The sequence below is a fragment of the Diorhabda carinulata genome, chromosome 10 (genome assembly GCF_026250575.1).
Source record: "Diorhabda carinulata isolate Delta chromosome 10, icDioCari1.1, whole genome shotgun sequence".
NCBI lineage: Eukaryota > Metazoa > Arthropoda > Insecta > Coleoptera > Chrysomelidae > Diorhabda > Diorhabda carinulata.
Genome location: NC_079469.1, coordinates 2,428,998 through 2,452,946, shown reverse-complemented (window position 1 = coordinate 2,452,946; position 23,949 = coordinate 2,428,998). Strand labels below are relative to the sequence as shown.

Genomic DNA, 23,949 nt, shown 5'->3' with positions numbered 1-23,949 from the left:
GTTCTATGGTGCAATAACATTTATAAAAGCTGAAATGACTGGAATAACTGGCCTATTAAAATGTTTTTTTTTACTAAAGCGATGCAATTTGTTTCAAGTGAGAAAATTAGGAAATGATGGTTTATAATATTTCTTTGTATGAAATAATAGGTATAGCTTTGCTCAATCTAGGTAACGAATTATGAAACTCGGTGAAATATCTGCATACGCACGCTTTACCAAGTTGAGCAATTTTTCGCAATTTTTTTAATAAATTAAATTTCATATAATAATGCACCTGCATGATTTTAATGCATATACAATTAATCAAAATGAGAGGTTATGTATATAAAGAATGAATATGAAAACCTGATAGTTAAATATTTAATTATTTACAAGATAACAGAAAAATTTGTAATTAACAGAACTGGTGTAACATAAAGATTAATTTACGTCATTAATGATGTATAAGTTTTCAGTTTTAATATTAATAAAAATAATAATCAATTAGGCATTCTAACTACTTGACAATATGGCGTTTGTAGGTTAACAGAATTATTTTCCTTGCAAGTGTTTGATATTGAATCACTTACCGTTCGTTTTGTTTAATTTTGAACAGTCTGTTCGTAGTATTTCATTATATTATTCTTATGAATTTCTTATTAAATATTAAAAATTTATATATCACTTTAGGCTATATATAAATGAAAGAAAAAAGAAGAAAATTATATAAATTCACAGATATTATATATGCTTAAAACAGAATATTTTGAAATTGAATTTTAATATAACCTTGTTTTATATTTCCTCAATGTCTACTACTACTTCTAAATTTTGGCAACGTTGTACAATTGCAAGCTTGTTAAACACAGGCACGTAACATGATCATAATACAGTTATACAGGCACAAAATTTGAAAAAACAATCAATTTTGGCAAACAAGAATAAAAAAAAGCGCAGAATTAAAGATCCTTTCAGATCTTTTCTTAAACTCCATATCTGGTGTGACGTTGGTAAACCTACGAGGGAGTTAGTTTTTGTAATTAACTCAAATAGTACAATTTAAAAACTTGATTCACATCACAGATTTGTGTGGTAACATACTCCAAAATTGTCACTATAACTGTACTATTTAATGTTTCTGAGTATTGACAGTTGCTTTTTATAGAAATATGGATGTTTTGGGGGATAAGACGTTTGATGGTAACTTATGATGGTTTTCGTAACATAATAATCTTACTTAAAGCATCCTTCCCATGATTTGTTATCTGACATATCAGTAATTCGAATTCAAGAAAAAATAAGGAAAAATCCAGCATAATCTTTGTATAATAATACATTCTTCAAACACAAATAAAAAACCAACATTTTTATTACTTATTTATATTTTTAAATCACAATACTTTCGATTTGCCATGTTAGTTGGAAAAAAAATCACTTTAGGACACTAAATTACAAATATGATTAACTGGGTCGGCAATCTGGTACGCCTTCTAGGTTTTTAGGTTCAATTTTAGAAATCTCTTTGTACAGCAGCTTCTCAAACTCTAACAATTCCTTAGGCTTCTGATAAACAATAATAAGCGTATTAAATTTATGTGTGAACGATACTTTTGTCTGATCCAAACGGATATTGAGTCTCGAGAGATCGGGTATTGGAATTTTCTTGAAATATTTTTTATTCGAAGTTTTAACCACTAAACACTGTTCTTCAGGATTAACAATTACTGAATAAACTTCGGGTGGATAGGGAAGATTACGAATCCTCCATTCTAAATTTGTTCTAGTGTTTCTTCTTGAAATAAAAGGTTGTCCCGAACTTTCTTTAATTGCATGTTCTTCCTTACTGTTATAGGTTGGTTCCGGATCCCCTATTTCTATATCCCATTTTTCTTCATTGGACAAATTACCTATAATGTTAATTTGGTATAATAATTCGTTTTTTGTTAGAATAATAATACCAGCGTACTCAAATTTCTCCAAGCTCTTCTGGTAAGAACGCCTGTATCTGTATTATATTCTTCGACTAACTGGCGTCCATCGTTCAATTCGTAATGAACTTTTTTTAAATTTTTGTCGTTTATACACGATTTTTTCGCGTTTTTTAAATTAGTGAACCAGTCAGTCATCTTGACTATGTTTTATCAATAATTTTATACCATTTTGAAATGTTTTGTTTTTTCTGAAATGTCAATTACACTTAAATACAATGCTACCAACAAATTTAATTAAAGTTCCTAAGTGTGAATTCTTTTAATTTGAAGTTATTTTCATGAATTAAAGCAATATAGTTAGTTCTAATACAGGTATATATTTATTTTGTCCGATATTCTTATCACTTTTATCATAAAAACTGCTTAAAAAATAGTTCTGTGGTCCACGGACTGAAAAGGAGGAAAACCATAGACAATACAATATCTAGGTTTATGCCATTGAAGTACTTCTAATTCAATGGTTTATATAATCGTAAAAAGAGCGATAGACAGAACAAAAAGAGCCAACAGTTAAAGAGTATGATTTGTTTCATTAAATGTATTAATATTTTTTATATTCTTTATTACGTTTACAATTGATAATGATGATTTATTTTAGTGATTTAATCCCCTCAAATAATGTAAAATTATTAATGAAAGTTTAATACTTCCATAAAAATTGACGTATAGAAGTATAATAGTTCGATGGTATGAGTTTGACGTGTAAGAACTGTAAGACTTTGGTGTTTTTCACATTTGCAAACTGATACCGATACCCCTTCACCTTTTATAAAATCGATATGATTATCTTAGCAAATTATTTATTGTGTAATTTTCATTGCTATGCGCATTTCCGATATAAACACGTGTTGTACTTGAACAATAATATAATACTAATTATGTATACATTATTGACGAGAATAATTTCAAATTAGTATTTCATTATGTTGAAGATGAAATTTGAGGAAGATTTATTAATAGTTATTGGAATTAGTGGTGTGACATGTGGTGGAAAAACAACTACGGCTCAAAAACTACAAAATATCTTACCAAAAACTACAATCATCAGTCAAGATTTGTATTTCTTAGAAGAAAATGACCCGAGAATTTCGTGGATACCTGAATTAAACCACGCGAACTACGATATACTATCTAGTTTAGATATGGATAAAATGTTCGACGATGTTTCAAATTTCATTCAAAAGGATAGTTTCAAAAGAATTAGGCACCATTTTCAAAGTTTGAATAGTATCACTCATGACATAGGGTACGTACGAGATGTATTAAAAACAGCCAAGCTCAATATATTAATAATCGAAGGTTTTTCAATTTTTAATTATAAACCTTTAGTGCCCTTGTGCGATTTAAAATATTATTTTACTCTAACAAAAGAAGAGTGTTATAGAAGGAGACTATTACGGATATATGAACCACCAGATTGTCCTGGATATTTTGACAAAATTGCGTGGCCAGAACATCTTCAGCAACTTGAAGAAGTAAGAACTACTGTAGATGGGGTAAATTACTATAGTGGGACAGTAGATTCTACAGAAAATATTCTTAAAGATATTTTTTCGTTATATATGTCTATAAAGAAGATGCCGAAACTTTGTTCTATGGAAACAGCAACAAATAGTTGATTGAAAAGGGTGAAACTCCTATTTTCTTGTAAAACAACAGTATTTTAGTTCCACCATGATATATGGATATGTTTACTTGAAAAAATTAAATTTTTTCTAATTTACAGCAACTCTTGTCTTCATTGTGAAATATTATCAATAAATTTCTTTACTTTTATGTTGTTTTCATTATTTGTACTGTAATATGCCATTGCGCTTATTATGTTTATCTTCAAACTTTTTAGGAAAAATGCTAATTGGGACATGTATAACACATGTGAGGTAGCATGGCACGGCTAGTACATTCTACACATGTTGCGTGGTGATCTGCATCTTGAGACACGCGATTCCAAATAGGAAACGGTGGGGTTTGGATTTGATTAGTAGTTCGCGACTAGTCTGCATCAAAAAGTGTCATTTTTGACATTCGAACAAAACAATTGTTATTGAACTGTAAAAGTGCTTCTTCATTGCTTTGATCAAAAAAGTATCTTTTAAACTAGTTTAAAGTGAAAATGGAAGTTTTTCATTCGTCGCGGGGAATCCCCAGGTTGTACATAATGAATAACACGACCTCCTAGTGCCTTATGGATAACCTCCATATAGTTAAGTTGGTATTTGATAGTTGAGGCAAATATTAAATATACCAGGCGATATTTGACTAATTTTCCACTTTTCCCAGTGTTTTTTTAATGAACAGTGCCAAATAGAACCTAGTAAGATATGGGGTATTCGTTATGGTGGTTCATTAGAAACATCTAGAGAGTGTAAAGTGCTTTCTAGATCAAAATAGTCGCTGCCTTGATCGAAAAAGTATCTTTTAAGTTACTTTGGGTTGAACTTTTCCAGTATTTTTACAACCTCCTGTGCCTTGTGGATAATCCCCATTGGGGGATTAAATTTTCTTTTTTTCCAGTATTTTCCTTTATAAACAATGCTATATACAACAAAGTAGATGATGGAGACTTCACTATGTCAGTTTCCGGAGGGTCTGAAGTGGTGATGAAGAAAACACGTTTCGATAAAATATAATTTAATTTTTTTTTTAATTGGGAAAAACAACCAAAAAATTACGGATTTTTTCATTAATAATTCAATTTTTTCAGTTGCGGTAGTATTTTGTCAAAAATAATTATTACAACAGTTTTTATTTTCGATCAAATTGACTGGTTCAACAGTTATATTACTTCCGGATGTATATTAATGGAAATAGTTTAAACGAAATGGTTAATTAACGAAAAATTAGTTATCAAATTGAGTATACACTTTAATTTGAGGTATTAAACACCAAAAATTCATCGATATTTGTTCGTTATACCTGTAAAATCGATATTAACATCTAAACAAATTTAATTATTCATTTTATTAGTTTGAAACAACTTGTAATAAACGCCATTTATATCAAAACTCCAATACAACTAAAAGAAAACAAAAATTCGATTTTATCTATCCCGTTTTTGCGTATTTTCCATAATTTATTACATAGCGTATGTACTTTTGGGTTGTTCTTCGTCTTGTAGACCCGTAGATTTTTTCACGTATTGCGGATTGACTTGTATTTCCTCATCCATTGCTAAAATTTGTCTATCTAATTCCATACAAAGAGTTAATTGTTCTTCGAGACCTTTCAGAACTTCGGGACCGCTGTATTTATCAGGTTCGTCTCTAAACACAACCATTCCGTCTTTTTGATTTATCGTCGCGAATATTTGTTGCTTTTCAATCTGAATTTACGAAAAATTTGAGAAAAAAAATATCTAAAAAGTTTATTTCTTACCATTTGTAATATGTGGCTTTCGGCTTCTCCGGGACTAGAAAGACCTACTCGACTAGCAACGTCTGATAAACTTAAAGTCAAGAAAGTTTTTGTTAACCTCTGTATATTCTTCTTATAAAGCACCGACGATACTTGTTTTACAAGACCCATATTATGGTCTCTATTAAATACCTGAAATACAATATTTTAAGTCTATCACTACTTTTATTTTTTGATACTGAAGCCTCTATTTTCAATATAATTACAACTATTTTATATCAAAACTGTTTATAACCTTGTCGTTCAACCATTTTCCATCAACTGTCACCATCTAATGGTCAACTGTTTTGGTATAGCAGTCCATACACTATGTGACATACAACCAGCAATTGCATTTTGTCTAGGGGGAAGTCACCAAGGGGGAAATTTTTTCACTTCTTTTGTGTTCTTTTTGTATAAATAAAAAAACTATGAAAATTTCATTCGATAATTAAAAAAAGCTATCAATAACTAAACGTGAATATATCTGTTTAAACGAATATTTAAATCACTCAAAATATTTTTTTCATTCCGTTAATCGTTTTCTTAAACCCATCGTTGAAAAGAAAATTAAAAAAAAAATCGTTGAAATTGTATTATTTTTTAATTTTCTAGAACCAAAAAAATCGAAGTATTAGTTTATTGTGGTTGTCGACTTATATTTAACAATTTGTTACTAAAATGAAGCTTTTACAAAATGTAGTGTATGGACTCCTATATCAATAACAGCTGATCACTACACGGCGCCAGCTTGAAAAAGATGGTTGAACCACGAGGTTATAACTGTTGTTAATATAAAATAATTTTGATTAAAAATTTAAACAAAATCTTATTTCAAATTTTTATTCAACTTTTTTACTTCTTAGATCTTTTTATATGATTTACTTGATAACAATCTGTTGCGATTCAACATATGGTAAATACCATAATCGTTAAGACTTTCACAATTTTATGAAATTTTAGACAATGACAAATGTCGAATGTCCTTTGTACCTTTAAACCCCTAATAAATAACTCTCTCTCCGCAAGAGACCAATCGTTAAATTTCTAAAGTGTCACTAATAACTTTCTCTCAAATAAACACAAAAGCAATTACTATTGAAAACTTTTGAAAACCTTCATTATACTTTTACAAACTATTCCAAGTTCATCTGGTCAACCCTTATACAAACAAAAGAGAAATTTCAAAAAATCTGCTTGAAAAATATAGATTCTTTTTATTGCTTCACGGCAATTAACACAAAATATTACCACGATATTGGGATATTTTTAACCCCCATTTTAGCCCATATAAATAAAATTTAACATTCATGCACGAGAGTAAGAGAGCAGAAAGTAACACAGTACAGAACAGTGAGAAAAAAGAATCCACAGTAAACAGAAACTAAACATACAGTGCGCGTTAAAACTAACGAACTATATCTAAATCAACTTAACGATTCTCTCTCACTTATCAAATCATAAAAAATCTTAACCTTACAAACGGGCAAAATTACGATTTACCTGAATAATCAAAATATCTCTCGCGTTACGACGCAACATAAAACGTGCAATTTTCTGTTACTTCGTTCAAGAATAACCGGAGAAATATACATATAAACTTCGCTATCTTTTGTAACCAACTATATATCACTGTGGACATTCTTGTTGATTTATCTTGATGCTTATTTTGTACATCGATTTACGTGTAATATTGTCGTATTTAAGTGTTTTTATTAAACGTTACTTAAAATTACGACTGGTCCTTCATTCCGCAACCTCGTCGAAGAAAACAACACATCTACTTGGGTGCTGTAGTGAACGACAAACACGACAGTCCACTTCATCCAACTAGTTCATTACAATCCCCCAAGACAATCCATGATTTTCGATCTCAAATGTCAAAATGTCAGTTTTCCGTTTTTGGTTTAACCAAAAGATACAAAAAAATAAAGGGATTTATCAAGAAAATCATATAAAAAGATTTAAGAAGTAGAAAGTTTGATGTTGATTAATTAAAATTATTTTTATTAAAACGATTTATAACCTCGTAGTTCAACCATATTATCCGACTTGGTGCCTTCTAGTGGTCAGCTGTTCTCGGTATAGGAGTCCATACACTATATTATGTAACATCGTTTTTCAAACAAATTTTTGAACATAAGTCGAAAAACTAATTCTTGATGAACGTACAAATAATCTTCAAAATTAAAAAAATGCCTTGATCCTCTGGCCAACCATCCACAGAGTATTCAATAATTCTATTTAAGGTAATTTTATCCTATAGGAGAAACTCATATTAGTTTCAAAGATTTAAATATTCGTCTGAACGCATTGATTCACGTATAGTTGTTGATAACTTCTTTTAAAAGTAATGAAATAAAATTTTTTTTACGAAACAAAAAGTTATTAGAAGAAATCATACAAATATGTTGATTTTTCATGTTCTTTCAGATTAAAATAACAATTTCTCTCAAAATTGATCTTTTCTCACAAAAATATTGTTATTTGCATTTTTTATGACTTTTATGAAGTGAACACAAAAGTAATATAAGCAAAAACAATTTTTTTAAACCTAACCTAACATGCATGAATTTTATATACGATTAATAAGGAAAATATTAATTTTACTAAACATGAATAAAGTTTCAACTGTAAAAAATTAATACATAAACATTTCCACGCATTTTTTTTCCGAAATGTTCGTTTTTTTGCCTGAATTAACAAAAAAATATGTGATTTACGTTTTATGCTTTACAAAAAAGTCATCAACGATTATTATCAAAAAGGTGCGTTTATATCAACATTTAAGGTGGTAAAAAATACAAAATAACGAAATGCTGGTTGCATGTCAAATAATATAGTGTATGGACTCCTATACCAATAACAGCTGACCACTAGACGATGCCAGTTGGTGGAAAATGGTTGAACGACGAGGTTATAAACACATTCGAAGAGTTTTTATTTATTGGGAGCATTAGGCCTTATCGTGTGTGCAATGGCCATAACAAAATTTTAAAAAAAGAAAATGAGAAGTATTAAAGTGAAGTCGAAAATCAAGCGCTCTAACGTCATACGTCAAAATCATATGACAAACGCAAACGAAATTTGCCACGAACCGCCGACGGCAAAAAAGAGGAAATTCGTAATGTTGAAAGTCATCAACGGCAAACGGCGACGTTAAGTCTATGATTTGATCTAAAAACACCTATGAACTTCCAGGGTACTGGAAGAACTTCAAAAAAAAAGGTCTAAAAAATAGCCCATTGCATGAATCACTATTAATTCGCAAGTTTTTAAATACAAATAGTCTCTTGAGGCTTCTAATTCCACCCAGAAATGAAAAATTGTTACGAACTTGTCCCCGACATGGACCGTGGAACCGTACCTGTCCGGTTATAATGAAAGTCTAAAATTTGGCGAATACGGAATTCTTTTGAAGTTTATTTTTCTTAGAGGTTATTTTTTTCAACTAATTTCTGTAAAGGTCTTGTTATTTATTCGTTTTCGTTAGTATACCTTCTAGAATTCTAGAAATGTCGTTTCTGCTATATATTCGAGCTTGTTTAACACCAAAAGTGAGTTTATAATTTATAGTTATAATGAACGGAACGACATAGAAAAGTAACTGAAGAAATTAAATAAGTTAGTTAAGTGTAGAGTAAAGTGTTTAAATAGGAATAATACTTTCAACAAAAATTATTGTAATTTCATGTTTTCACTTTCGTCTTTAATAAAATAAACCAAGTAATTATCTTTTTGATACTGTAAATTTAATATTTAATAAAAAAAATAATAATTTGAATCAATCAAATCAAACTTACCTCAGAATGTTTATTAAGTACCGTATTTAATTCTGCTGTGTTATTTGACGTAAAGGCATTTGCTAAATCGGTATAAGGCAGAGATAGTGGTTTAATAAATCTCGTAACCACTTGGGAAGCATATTTGGGGATCGGTTGCACCTGAAATAACACAATTTTTCTAATATAAATAATATTAAATTAATCTCGTTAATTATTTATGAATATGAAGTTAGTGGAGTATAGTTGCCTAGAGGATAAAAATCAATAACAAATTCATACATTAAAGCCCTTTTTGAACATATGATAATTTGTAATAGATGTTACATAAAATAGTGTATGGACTGCTATACTAGGAACAGCTAATCACTAGATAAAACTAACTATGGGAAAATGGTTGTACCATTGGTTAAAAACCCTAAAAATGTTGATTTTATAAAAGTTTATTAACATTTCGTTATCATTTAATTGTCTAAAGCTAAAAACGAGGTAATGGCGAGTTAATATAAAATTAATCACAGTTTTATCTGGATTAATTGAAAACTGTGAGGATGGTCAGTGAGAAGATGAGAAATTAGTCACGAAACCTGACATCAAGGCATTTTTTCATCTTATAATAGTTCGTGAGTGAAATGTAACATAATATAGTGTATGGACAGCTATATCAGGAACAGCTGACCATTAGATGGTACTAGCTAGGGGAAAATGGTTGAATCACGATGTAACCAAGGGATAGTATAAAATTACCATCAGTTTTGTCTAGAGTTATTGAAAACTGTGAGGATAGTTGGTCAGAAAATGAAAAATTATTCACAAATCCAAACATTGTAGCATTTTGTGATCTCAAACTAATTTGTAAGGGAGATGCCATATAATATAGTGTGTGGACTCCTATATTACATACAGGAAACCACTAGAAGGCAGAAAATATTGTATATCAGCTGTTTATGTACAATTCTTCATTAATGAGTGTGTTTACATGATTATCAACAAATATAAGTTCTAATTTTTTGTTTCCATAATTATTATTATAAAAAAAGAAATAAAATCATTATAATCGGGTGATTTTTGCTTTTCTAAAGCCAAAAAAAAAACAAGAAGACCACAACACTTCAAAATTTTTGTATTTAAATTCGTATAGCAAAATAAATGTTTTTAAATTCGATTTTATAATTAAAATGTATTAAAAAAACAAGTAATGTATGTAATCCTCTTCAGAAGGTACAAATTGATAAAATCAGCCATTTAATTCTAATAAATTATACTAAAAAAATTCTTACCTTTCCATGTAACAGCAAGGAAACCAAAATATATTTCTTGAACGATTCCAACATAATATGAGAAACGGCAAGCGAAGGGGTTGTAATCGCCACTTCAAAAAAATATAAAGCCCTATCTAAATTACGAACGGCCAAATAAATCATACCACCGTAATAATAATATAAAAGAAAATATTTCGAATCAAACTGGGGTGTGGATGGATTTTGGGATATCTGCAAGTAAACAAAAACACTTAAGAAAATTTATATTCTCACTAGTGGGTAATTTATTTACCTCTTGACATATTCCTGTAATGTCGATATCTAAAACTTCTAGAGCCGGTTTGAAACATTTAGCCAGCAAACATAACTGACATAAGTCGGCGTGAATGGATGTTAATTGCGAATCGAACAATCTTAACTTAGAAATGGCTTTTTGTAATAATAATATCCCTTTCAAAGGTTGCTTGTGTTCCACTAAGTAATTAGTAATATGGTGACATAATTCAGCAACTGGAATTTATGATATACAAGAGCTTATCCATGTGGATATGTAGGGTACTTACATGTGTCGGGGGCGAATCTAATTTGTTCTCCGTTGCAGTTTAATATGAAATCTTGAGCTTGAGTGAATGTGGTTTCTGTAGTAGTGGATGATGCATTAAATTTAGCGCACAGCACTGATAATATTCCCAAAGAATGATGTTGGATGTCTAAAGTTTCCAATACATTATCCAAATGTTGACTATGTTTTACTAATATTTCATTAGATTTCGTAATAAATACACAAAGCTCTCTTAAGTTACCTAAAATTATAACCTTCAATATAGGGTACGAATAGTTTTGAAAGTAATATAATAACCGTGAGAAGAAGAAGTCCTAACTGTATTTACAAACTGCTCCAATGCAGATGCCATCTCATTGGAACTTCCTATAAATTCCAATAAAATTGAGTATTTAATTAAAAATAAACACCACAAACAGTACTCTTATTTTACTTTTAGAAATTGCTTGTTTATTTGACAATTGGCCGTTGAGTTAAATGTCAAACTAAAGTGTGAGCTACTCGAACAGAAGCAATAGTGATCAATCAGTATCAATAATATAAATAGATGTTGAAATCAATCTAAACCAAATCTAAAATGTTTGCGTAAATAGAAATATTTAAATGTAGTTAACTTAATATATATTATTTTCGAATTAATCAGTTTTTTAAATTAGAAACGTTCGAATCTAGCGAACGTTCTTCAAAATGTTTGGTTTACATCCAGTTGTATGACATTACTACCGTCAAATGTTGTCATTGCTGTCATTCATAATTTTCCTATTTATTTGTGAGTGAAAGTGTTTTTGTTAGAAATGTATTTTGTTTGCAAGTTTTATTCATGAAACAATAGAAAACCAAGATAATTTTATACAAAATAATGTAAAAAACCTTCCAGCGATGAGTGTGTTTGGTGATTTTCAACAAGTTTGGTTACAAAGGTTCCCCGATAGCCCTTTACCAGGTGCATGGGAGGAGGATGTTAGAGCCAACTTAGCAAAACATAAACAAAAGGTGCTACTTTTAAAAGAAGAACTAGAAAAAGAGCAATTCTACGTTGAATATTTGGAGAGGCTGTTAAGTGATGTTGAAGAACATAAGAAAAAAATATCAAAAGAGAAAAGTGATGAATCTGATGATGTCATTGTAGATACTGTATCTAAAGTAAATATAAAATTTTTCTCGTTTGAATACATTTGCAAATATTTATTCATTTATTCATATTGTTGCTTAATTGTAATTTCCTCATTTTCTTTAATTCCCTGTTGTGTGGTAATTACTGATTTGAAGGTGTGGTCATTATTTATTTATTTTTATTTGTCGCGAACAATGTAAACATATAATGCTAACAAAAATGTTTATAAATAAATCTCATCTTAAGATAACGTTGTTAATAATGACGTAAATTTGTTAATTACTTATTTGACTAATAATATATATTTGAAATTGTTTCATGCATATGTAATGTGACCTGGTTATTGTATTAATTTTAATTAGGAAGTGCTTTCTGTTGATTCCATGTTAAAAATAATTTATCAGTTAATAAAAATATTTGTTACTGTGAATCTTTCACCAAAAAGAAAAGTGTCACAATTAAAATTAAGGAATTAATTGCTGTGAAGTAGAAAATTTTCTATAATAGAAGTATTGCCTATCAAAGTCAATCATTGTGAAAACATTTAACTGGTTCATAGTTTTTTGCAATCAACTGTAAATATTTTGTGTCAAATTGTTCTTTTGTAATTATTAAACCAGAAAGATTATGTCATTTAATTCCTAAATATACAATACAAAGTTTTTAGTCACACACAAAAAAAATTTTGATGACGATTTTTAACATTTATTGTTTTATTCTTTTCAAAATCGTATTTTTGTAGTGGAATTGTGGCAAAATAAAACACCAAACTGTACTATCTCTCATATACATCCCAGCTTTCGAATACTAATATATATTAATTTCCTATGACTGAAATTATGGTCAAGTACTATGTATAAAAATATAACAATAATAAAATTTACTTACATTCATTAATTAAAAATTGCTGTGGTTTTACATGAATACATAAGTATTCGAAAGCTCGGAAGTATATTAGAAATAGTACACTTTGGTGTTTAATTTGCGCGCTGATACATCAATACTTTCTTCGGCAATCTGATATGCTCTATCTTCATTTCATGTCCTTACCAGTACCAGGGTTCCCAACTTAGGCGTTTAACCTTCAAATTAAGGGAGGAAATGTGGTATGAGATGTTTTTAGGGATTTGTATAACTTTTTTTTATTTCAAATAAATCATAATCTGAAGAAAATGATTAGTTACTTGAAGTCTTTGATAATTTATGAATAATGAATTTAAAAAAATGTTGAATAAGATTATTTATTTAATATTTAATAATTTTTTTTTATTAAAAATAGAATTTTTTAGGAGGAATCCCTAGAAACTGTGGGAATTTTAGAGGGTTTTGATTGATGTTTTAGGGAGATAAATTTTTGAGATTTGGGAACATTCATCCGGCACAGTCCGAAGTCGTGTATACTCGACCTATTTTTCATAGTATCTCTTCATCTTGTATATCCTGCAGGAGCATTTCCACAGCCTCTATTATTTTCTCTTGTCTATCCACTATGACTTTGTTTATTGCCAGTTTTGTGTTTAGGTTAATTTTTTCTGAACAAAGCAATAAATTGAGAATTCTTGTAGCTTCTTTTCCATGTTGCACTCTATTTCTTATATCTTCTTTTGTTGTTCCATCTTCAGAAATTATGCTTCCTAGGTTTTTGATTTGTCTACATTGTCTAACCTTATCCATTTGCAGTTCTGTGTCTCTTTGTAACCTTCCTACCATCACATATTCTGTTTTTGATTTATTTATATTCAGTTTTTCACATATTCATGTTCAAACCCCATTTTGCATATTCTTCAACCAATTTTCTCAGCATTTAATCTGCATCCTCTTCATCACAAGCTATAACAACTTGGTTGTCTGAGAAAAATAGAGTTGTTAGACACTTAACCTCTATCTCAATTCCCATCTTGCAATTTCAGCTCCTCAATTTTCCCATATTCCAGATATTTTATGGTTAATAAGTAAAGCATAAATGGAATAAATAAATTTTAGGCTGAAGTTACCACAACCGAAGTTAGTAAACCGGCGACAATATCTTTAAATGTCGAAGAACCCGAAAATATATCAGCTAATATGTGTGTTAACGAATTATCCAAACAATTGGTTAATAATGAAGTACCAGAGAAATATGAACCCACCGCGCCTCCTGATCCGGATCCAGGAACCTTTGTTACAGTGATAGAGGTGAACGGTTTAAAACAAAATACTTCTCCAGTTAAAATACCACCAAAGTAAGTTATTTATATGTATAGATTCATCCGATTCATAAAATTTATTAATAATGAAAATATATTGAAGCTAGCAACAAAATATTATAATTTTAGGGTACCACAAAGACCAGATTCCTTAAGAACCAAACCAAAAACAAGCTCCAGTGATTCTAGATCATCTTCATCGGAATTCCTTGCAGCTACAGACGAACCTTATTATGATATGGTTGCCACAGATGAAGATTTTATAGTTAAAAGTAATCATTCCAGTACTGAAAATGTTTTTAGTTCAACTAGCACCCTACAGATAGAATCCAAGAGAGATTCGACGCAAGCCGTACAAGATCCACAATCTCCAGGCACTTCGAATTACGTCAATATTGAATATTTTATACAGTGAGTGCAAAAAAATATACATATACACAGAGTACGATTACAAAATGAACGTTTTCAGTGCAACTAAAAAGAATGGTAATGGTCATAGTAGTAGCGAAGATGAACAAGAAGATATAACTGAATTGAGAAGACAAAATGATAACAGTTCCTATGCTAGTTCCAGTTCTTTGGAATCTGTAACACCTGCGAGTAGAAGAAAATTTAGTCACGTAAGTATATAATAGATTTAACAATTTTTCTTACAAAAAACTTGTTAAAAATAGTTGATGAGTTATATGTAGTTGAAAGGGTTGGGGTTTCTTCCCGAAACAAAACAATACTTCAGTAGCTTCATGAAAACCTCAGTGACCCTCAATGCTAGATAATATCATAACATCATTTATTAAGAGTTTGTTTTAGCTATTATATCAATTGGAGAAGTCTTCTCATAACTGCAAGTGGCACTAATATTCCATGTAACATTAGCATCGATTTTTGGAGCTTCAAGGTTTTAAAAGACAATTAGCCAATGGTGATCTAGAACACGGCGACTAAATAGTCTTCACAGTTGGATTATAAAGGACAAGCCAAGAATGTGCTATGAGAGGTCATATGGTCTCATTAAAGAATAATGCTTTGATATATTTCAATGAATATATGAAAAGAGAAATAGGAATAACTGCTTTTGGGAGGCGGTGATTGGTAGTTTCACCACAAAAACTCACTCAGTGCATTTAAAAAAATGTTAGCCGGGATATTTAACAAAGCACCAAGTGGTATGGCTTCCATACTGTCTAGACGCAGCTCCTAGGGACCAGTTTAATGACAAAAAGAACTTATGCTGTGAATGTCTTTTGAACTACTTTTCAAGCTCAATAGTTTTTTTTATTACGCTTTTATTGTTATTCAATCGTGGTCTATTTGAACTACTTATCCATTTTGGGCTGTAATTTTGAGATATTTTACATGGTATATTTGAACTACTTTCCCTATTTATAACTTCATAGTTATATTTCATTCACTTGTAAAGGTATATGGCTGAATTATTTTCAAAACTAAATGCTCAACATACAGTTTTTTATATACTCGGGGATGTAATTCTAAAAGAAACACATTCATGGTCTTTTTTGAACTACTTTTTAAGCTTAATAGTTATTTTTTGATACTTGTAACTATTATTCTAAAGGAAAAAAAATAATCAATCGTGGTTTATTTGAACTACTTCTAAAAATTTGAGGTTTAGGATCCAGTTTTGTAATACATTTTGAGATGTGATTTTGAGGGATCTTTTATGGTATATTTGAACTGCTTTTCCTATTTCTAACTTCATAATAATTTTTATAAGGTATATATCTGAATTATTTTCAAAATTCAATGCTTGACATGCAGTTTTTCATATACATGTGACCTAATTCTGAAAAAAATACATTCGTGGTCTTTTTGGACTACTTTCCAAGCTTAACAGTTATTTTTAAATAGTTATAATTGTTATTCTAAAGGAAATACAAATAATCAATAGTGGTTTATTTGAACTACTTCTAAAAATTTGAGGTTTAGGATCCAGTTTGTTTTTATAAATTTCGGGATGTGATTATAGGAGATCTTTCATGGTATATTTGACCTACTCAACTGAAGATTGAAAACTAGTTCAATTTAATCTCTAGTGAACAACAACTAATGATTATGGTTATTATTTATTTATCGAAAGATATGTTGAGCTTTTTATTATATATATATATATATATATATATATATATATATATATATATATATATAATTTGTAATAATCTATTCTGTTTTTTTTCTGATTTATCTATTTTTTAGGATGGAAGTGATGTAAAGGGTGAAACAGATAGAATGTATAAAAGTATTTTTTATAATATAACCGACAGTGAAAGTAACTACGTTGATTGGTTAAGTTTTTTATTGAAGGTAAAAAGAAAATATAAAAAGCAACGATTTTTCTAATATGTTTCGTTGTAGTACATGAAGGCAATTCAAGCAACTATAGGAACTTCACAACCAATCGTTAGTGAATCAGAATTGAACACAATTTTTTACAAAATTCCGGAATTGTATAATTTACATGCCAATTTCCTGGAGGCACTCAAAAGACATATCCAAACTTGGGATACAAGAATAGGAGAACAATTCAAAATAATGGTAAATCTAATTTCGAGTAAATTGATTTATGTTGATTGTTGTTGGTTTTCAGGCAACGAATCTATCATTATACGGGGCGTTTTTGAGCAATTACGGTTTAGCATTGGATACAGTAAGAAAATGTAGTGCTGCGAATGTACAGTTTGGGGAAATATCAAAAAATATAACGTGTAAGCAACTTTCTGGACAACCGATTAGTTTAGAAGACCTTTTGCATAAACCGGTAGCTAGGGTACAAAAAAACGCGTTAGTCTTACACGATTTGTTGAAATTTGTTCCTTCTTCACATCCAGATCATCACAGTTTAGCTGAAGCTTTAAATCTCACCCAGAATTTTTTGGACCAATTCAATATGATACAAACAAAATCTATGTTTCCTGTAAGTATTTTTTTCAAACAATATTTATAGTTATTATAATTTTTTTATGTTTTTAGGCTACTGATAGAGCACAGAGGAGATTAGTGAAAAATTCATTTATCGTTGAATATGTAGATGGTCATAGAAAATTGAGGCATTTATTTTTATTTAACGACGTTATAGCTTGTGCCAAATATAAGGTAAAAATCCGGAATTTATCTATAGTTGGAGATTCATTTGAACTACTTTCAATTTAAAGTGTATTTTGTCATTTTTCTTTTTTTTTGGTCTTTATAATTAGTGATTCATTTAAACTACTTTCAGTTTGAAGTGTGTTTTGTCATTTTTCTTTAGTCCATTCTTTAAACCAGAATATGTGGAATCTCTTAATGTCTTTGAAGATTTTTTGAATTGTTTTTCAAATTTTATCTGCCCCTTGATTTGATCATTCATAAATACACAGTAAATTTACCTATAATTGGCGATTCATTTGAACTACTTACAATTTAGAGTGTTTTGTTATTTTTCTTCTGTTTATTCTTCATCATTAGCAATTCATTTGAACTACTTTCAATTTAGTGTTTTGTCATTTTTCTTTAGTCTATTAATTATAATTGACGAATCATTAGAACTACTTTCAATTTAGAATGTATTTTGTCGTTTTTCTTTTGTTCATTCTTTATAATTGATGATTCATTTGAACTATTTTCAATTCAAAGGGTGTTTTTTAATTAATATTTATGGAAAAAAGTAATAACAATAATTATTTTTAAGACTGCTGGTAGGAACGAAAAGTATACATTCGAATTGAAGTGGTTCATACCAGTTGAAGATATATTAACATTAGAAGAGACTACTGCAAATCTACACGAAGTATCGCAATCAAATATAGTAGCTTTGAAATCTCAAGCTTCGAATGTTAGAGATCAGTTGCGACAAGAAGAAAAAGCGAACGAAGACAAGGTAATTTCACTATTAAATGTTTGTTGAAATGATTTAAAACTTGAATATTTATTTTTTTAAGAATCGTTCTAAATTACTCCGCGGTTCGGATAAATATAGAAAAAGACTGATAGAACTAGAAAGTCAATTGGTACTGGTATCACCGAATCTTGTTTACCGTATAAAGAACAAACAGACGGGTCGTACTTATATGTTCTTCTTATCGTCTGATTTCGAACGTACCCAATGGATAGAGGCAATATTGACGTTACAAAAGACTGAACGTACCGGAAAGGTTACTGCCCAACCGTTCAATATGTTGGAATTGCAAACTTGGATAACCGCTTGTAGGCAATTTTTGAAAACTAATATGGGATCGTATTTATTGAGAAGTGGAAACGATGAGAGTTTATTAGTAGGTGATTTGCATGTTTACATCTACGATTTGACTGGGTTGGAATATTACTGTGGTGAGTCAAAATTTTTTTTTTTTAGATACAATGAATTTGATCTTATGTAATAATAGTATCAACTAATTGAGGTGTTTCTAAGTGAAGTAATAATTCAAAAATATAGTGGGATAGTTGGAAAAACTTAGTTTTGTTTGTATGAACCTCGATTTTCATCTGTTTATGAAAAAGAACTTGGCGATACATTTGAACTACTCTCGATTTAAAGTGTGTTCTGTCATTGTTCGTTCTTTGTAATTTAGTCCATTCTTTATAATTAATTATTCATTTGAACTACTTTCAATTTAGAGTGTGTTTTATCATTTTATTTAGTCCATTCTTTATAATTGACGATTCATTTGAAATAAACATTGTGACTGTTGGTGTAGTAGTGTAGTGGTGGTGTTTAGTAGTTCAAACATTGGAAATTTATATCCCCGTTCTCAATTCACCAAAAAAAAATTCATTGATAAAGGTTATGTCAACAATTTTATTGTTATTTTGTTTTCGTTTCACTAAGATTTTGATACAGTTGTTTGATAAGCATAAAAATGTATAATTTTAAATTATTTCTACCAACATGTAGGAAACGATAAGACGTAACCTCACAATTACAAAATTTCTTACATTTTTGTTATTCTAACGTCTGGACAACATTACAGTGTCGTACCAAATTGATTTGTGATGTGTTTTCAGTATTTTTCTTTCATATTATAAATTTATTTCATTTTTTAGATTTATATATAGTCATCGAAGTCGACTTTTACGGTCACTTCTTTCAAAAAGCCAAAACGAAAGTAATTTGTAATACAAACAATCCACAATGGAATGAAAATTTCATGATAGATTTGGAAGGTTGTGAAAACCTTCGGGTATTGGTTTACAGAGACGGTATGACGAATCCCACTCTATTCGGTAAACATACACAAAAATTGAGTAGGAAATGGTTGAATCAACACATCACCGAGAAAAGTTTGTCCATAAACGGTTGTACATTACGTATGGGTTTGAAATACATTCCTTGTGAAATTAGTTTAAGGAGAGTACCGACTGGTAAAACTGGGGCCTTATTTGGCGAAAAAATACAAGCTGTATGCAAGTTAGTTTCATAAATTTACATACTGTTGTTGAAATATTTAATTTTTTCGTTTTTTCAAGGAGGCAGAAACGCGACATTCCTTTTATTGTAACTGCATGTATACGGGAAGTGGAAAGGAGAGGCATGGCAGAAGTAGGAATATACAGAGTGTCTGGTTCTTCTCTCGATATAACCAAATTAAAAAAATCTTTCGAAACAAGTAATTTCCGATTCCTTACTTGATTAGAGCATCAAATAATATTTCAACCTTTTGGAAATATCTTTTCATTTTCTTTTTTAGATTCTTATGAGGCTGAACAACTTCTAAAAGAAGTGGATATTCATTCGGTGACTGGTATTTTGAAATTGTACCTAAGGGAACTACCCGAAGCTTTATTTACTGATTATTTGTATCCTGAACTTTTGGAAGCTTTTAATCAGAGCAATGGTAACTTAAAACGTAGGACTGAATTACTTAAGGAATGCTTTCAAAAACTACCCAAGCAGAACAGCGAAACCATTAAATGCATATTGGATCATTTAATAAGGTAAATACAGTGGAGGTTTTAACTTTAATTGGTGATTCATTTGAACTACTTTCAATTTAAAATGTTTTTTGTCACATTTCTTTTGTTGTTCATTTATAATTAGCGATTCATTTGAACTAATTTAGATTTAAAATATATTTTGTTACTTTTCTCTTGTAGATTCTTTATAATCAACGATTTATTTGAACTACTTTCGATTTAAAATATATTATGTCACTTTTGTTGTTGTTTATTTATAATTAGCGATTCATTTGAATTACTTTCCTCTCTTCGAGGAGTTTTTGTACTACTTTTTAAATTTAGAGCTCAGTAGGGATTTTTTTGTATATTTAGTGCCATCATTAACAGTATATTTACTACTTTATGTTTGTAGCTTTTGAATATACTTGAGGTAATAAGTTTGGGATATAAATTGTCATTCGTGGTCTATTTGAACTACTTTCCCAGTTTATAACTTCATAGTTATATTTCATTCGCTTGTGAAGGTATATATCTGAACTATTTTCAAAATTCAATGCTTGACATGCAGTTTTTTTATATACTCGAGGATGTAATTCAGAAAAAAAATACATTCGTGGTCTTTTTGAACTACTTTTCAATCTCAATAGTTTTTTTACACTTTTAACTGTTATTCAAAAGGAAATACAAATGATCAATCATGGTTCATTTGAACTCCTTTTAAAATTTGAAGTTTAAGACCCATTTTTTTCTTGATACATTTTGGTATGCAATTATGAGAGATCATTTATGGTCTATTTGAACTACTTCCAAAGTTATTTACCTTACTTTACAAGGGCTTATGCTCCATGTGGAATTGGTTAAATATAAGAGTAATTATTGAAATAGTGATTGATTTTTATTTTAAAATCGCCATTTGAATCAACTATTTAGGGTCCATCGACACGAGAGCGACAACAAAATGTCGCTGCACAACTTGGCGACTGTCTTCGGTCCAACGCTTCTACGTCCAGCAGTCAAACCGGACAACATAAAGCAAAAAGACACTTTGGCCGCTGGTACCGTGGACGTAATGGCTCAAGCGGGCATCCTCTACTGCTACCTCCAAGATCTCTTGAATACATCGCAGAGGATATGTAGATGAAGTGGGTATTTTTAAGGATGAGGTTTTCTAAAGTAATAAAATACCATTACTGTAACCCATCACCATTTACGAAACACCAAATCTCTTTTATATATATTTGTATACATGCAATGTGACTGTAATTATCTTTATTTTTAAGTATATTTTGTAAAATATTAACAGAGCTAAGTTCAGGAAGTGTGAGTTTTGAAAAATATAATTTTTTAAGGTATGTCTAGTGCAAAGTGTTTACTGAACGTAGGACATATTTTCAGTTGAAAATATTGACAACTATGCTTCAACTGTCAAATTGATTCATTACTGTAATGTTCACTCCAGTGAATTTGTTGAGGTTTATTTGAACTATTTTGTCGATTTTGTGGGGTTTTTCAAACAGTTTAGTTTCTACAATTTTATATTCTGTGAATTCTTCATTCGAACTACTTTTTGAGTCAGAATTTATTTATTATTTTCATTTCCTTGATTCTTCTAGCTGAGGAATATTTTTTAATCAGTACAGGATCATTTGAACTACTTCCAACTGTTTATTCAGTTTCTACATCACTTGTTGGTTTTATTATGAAAAAAAAAAAATCGTTTATTTCCAAAGTTCACCAAAACTTTATTTCAACAACTTATTCAGATCTATTCTACATCCTTTCTTCATTTGAACTACTTTTCGAGTGCTGCATCGAAGCCGAGTAGTATGGTTTATTTAAACTAATCTATTAATTAAGAGGAATTTTTATATTTCTAAAACGAATTTGCCCATTTTCGAAGTTCACTCAATCTTTCTTCATATGAACTACTTCATTATGAATTAATTTCCAAATTTTGTTCAGGTTTATTTGCACTACTTTGTTGATTTGTACTTATTCAGACAGTTTCTTTATACAATCTTCCATTCTGTGTATTTGTCATTTGAACTACTTTTGAGTTCTGAGCTTGATTATACTTTGCATTGATTGCTGGAACTCAATTTAAGGTATATTTGCACTATTTTATAATTTTTTTAATTTGTGAAACGATTTGTACATCATTTAAATGAACAATTTACAACTGTTAGTTCATTTTACTAATTGGGAGGTTTATTCGAAGATCTTTTCTACGGTCTCTTTTCATTTGAACTAGTTTTTGAACTCCGAACTTAATTATAATTTTTATTTCCTCTATTGCTTGAGCTCAGGAATATTTATAAATCAATTTAAGGTTTATTTGAACTATTCTCAATTGTTCATTAGGTTGTACTTCTCTTATTGGATTTATTTTGAAAAAGTTCACTAAGGTAGGCCTACTTGTGTAATATAAATTAATTATTGGTAGTTGAAGTATAGTTTTTAGCTATTGTAGTAATAAAAAAATATGTTATATATTTATAAACTGAATGGCAGTTTAAAAAAATTGAAAAAAAAGCTTTACATGTTTATAGATGAACAAACAACTATTTTAATTTTTTTTTTGTTTTTCTTAAGCTTGAAGTTTTAAATTTATTATATAAATATTCTAGTCAAATTATTTATATTTTGTTATACAGTTGAAATTAAAAATTTCGCCCATAAATATCGAGACTACTTACCCATAATATGAAGTTCATTTGAACTACTTCTCAAATACATAACTATTTTCTAAATTTAATTATTATTTGCCACCAAAATTCACATATTTTAAATACATTAATAGTTTTATGTCTCGATCAATCAATATTAGGCAATAAATTGACTTAATATATAATTTTATTTTAAACTTAATAATGTAGGAGCAATAAATTCTGATGTAGTACTTAGTAACTTCCGGTTATAGTATTTTGCTTCAATTAGAATTTTATTTTGACATATTCGAGTATTTTATTGATATATAGTGTAAAAATTGTTTACGTTAGTTAGGAATCGGTTTAATTTATAGTCGAAATGTATCGAACACCCTGTATCGTACTAAGGCATTCCTCTATATTCATTGTAAACACTTTGTACTAATAAAAACTTTTGATATATTTGATTATTGAACAGTATTCATTTTATTTATGAAAACTTCATTTGCAATCTTTAAAGTAATATACAATTTTTTATATACAGGTTGCGGCAGTGAATTCTGCATTTTTGAACATCTAACAGATGGATCATTTTTCATACTTATAATTTGAATGATTAAACATTCTTGGAGGCAATTTCTGAAATCGCCCATTACGTCATGAAGCATGCTCTGAGGTTATCTAGCTAATTTTTGGGGTTTTCTAGGAAATTTTTGGGATTTTCTAACAAACTTTTGGGGAAGACTTTGAGGTTCTCTAGTTAATTTTTGGGATTCTAGGGGATATTTTGGATTTCTCTAGATTATTTTTTGGATTTTCTAGCTAATTTTTGCATTTTTCTGCCTAGTTTTTGGGGTTTCTCAACTTATTTTTGAGGTTGTCTAGCTAATTTATGAGGTTTTCTAGCAAATTTTTGTGTTTTTCTCACTAATTTGTGGGATTTTCTAGCTAACTTTTGAATTTTTCGGGTTTCTAGATAATTTTTGGAGTTTTGGCGGAGACTTACGGTTTCTTTAACTTATTTTTGAGGTTTTCCAACAAATTTTTTAGTTTCTAGCTAATTTTTGAGGTTTTGGAGAGATTTTGGGTTTTTCTAGTTTTAGAGGAGAAATTGTTGAGGGTTTTTGTTTGGAGTAACGG

General features: G+C 29.5%; 4 protein-coding genes across 5 annotated transcripts in view; 2 read left to right on the top strand and 2 right to left on the bottom strand.

Annotated features, from left to right (window-relative positions):
- The window catches only part of LOC130899023 (active breakpoint cluster region-related protein), a 35,943-nt gene extending 12,659 nt beyond the window's left edge, over positions 1-23,284 (top strand). The window contains exons 2-15 of one of the 2 annotated variants that reach the window (XM_057808687.1): positions 11,850-12,115; positions 14,070-14,308; positions 14,402-14,683; positions 14,742-14,892; positions 16,487-16,594; positions 16,646-16,825; positions 16,878-17,204; positions 17,261-17,383; positions 17,958-18,146; positions 18,208-18,595; positions 19,310-19,673; positions 19,733-19,872; positions 19,954-20,200; positions 21,092-23,284. In XM_057808687.1, coding sequence (XP_057664670.1) covers positions 11,850-12,115; positions 14,070-14,308; positions 14,402-14,683; positions 14,742-14,892; positions 16,487-16,594; positions 16,646-16,825; positions 16,878-17,204; positions 17,261-17,383; positions 17,958-18,146; positions 18,208-18,595; positions 19,310-19,673; positions 19,733-19,872; positions 19,954-20,200; positions 21,092-21,302 — 3,215 coding nt within the window. In that variant the 3' untranslated portion in view covers positions 21,303-23,284. Of the gene's footprint in view, positions 1-11,710; positions 12,116-14,069; positions 14,309-14,401; positions 14,684-14,741; positions 14,893-16,486; positions 16,595-16,645; positions 16,826-16,877; positions 17,205-17,260; positions 17,384-17,957; positions 18,147-18,207; positions 18,596-19,309; positions 19,674-19,732; positions 19,873-19,953; positions 20,201-20,359; positions 20,421-21,091 lie in introns of those variants that run through there. The other variant, XM_057808688.1, reaches the window with a different exon arrangement.
- On the bottom strand, positions 1,334-2,175 carry LOC130899027 (protein DPCD). The gene is made up of 2 exons (XM_057808692.1): positions 1,949-2,175; positions 1,334-1,889 (listed from the first exon to the last, which is right to left on the bottom strand). Exons 1-2 carry the CDS (start codon positions 2,106-2,108, stop codon positions 1,444-1,446), a joined length of 606 nt encoding a protein of 201 aa, XP_057664675.1. The 5' UTR covers positions 2,109-2,175; the 3' UTR covers positions 1,334-1,443.
- On the top strand, positions 2,688-3,749 carry LOC130899025 (nicotinamide riboside kinase 1). Its single transcript, XM_057808690.1, has one exon. It carries the CDS (start codon positions 2,897-2,899, stop codon positions 3,590-3,592), a length of 696 nt encoding a protein of 231 aa, XP_057664673.1. The 5' UTR covers positions 2,688-2,896; the 3' UTR covers positions 3,593-3,749.
- On the bottom strand, positions 4,588-11,442 carry LOC130899024 (COP9 signalosome complex subunit 3). Its single transcript, XM_057808689.1, has 7 exons — positions 11,270-11,442; positions 10,974-11,213; positions 10,703-10,920; positions 10,429-10,641; positions 9,170-9,310; positions 5,349-5,519; positions 4,588-5,295 (listed from the first exon to the last, which is right to left on the bottom strand). Exons 1-7 carry the CDS (start codon positions 11,322-11,324, stop codon positions 5,050-5,052), a joined length of 1,284 nt encoding a protein of 427 aa, XP_057664672.1. The 5' UTR covers positions 11,325-11,442; the 3' UTR covers positions 4,588-5,049.
- Positions 23,285-23,949: the final 665 nt, after the last annotated feature.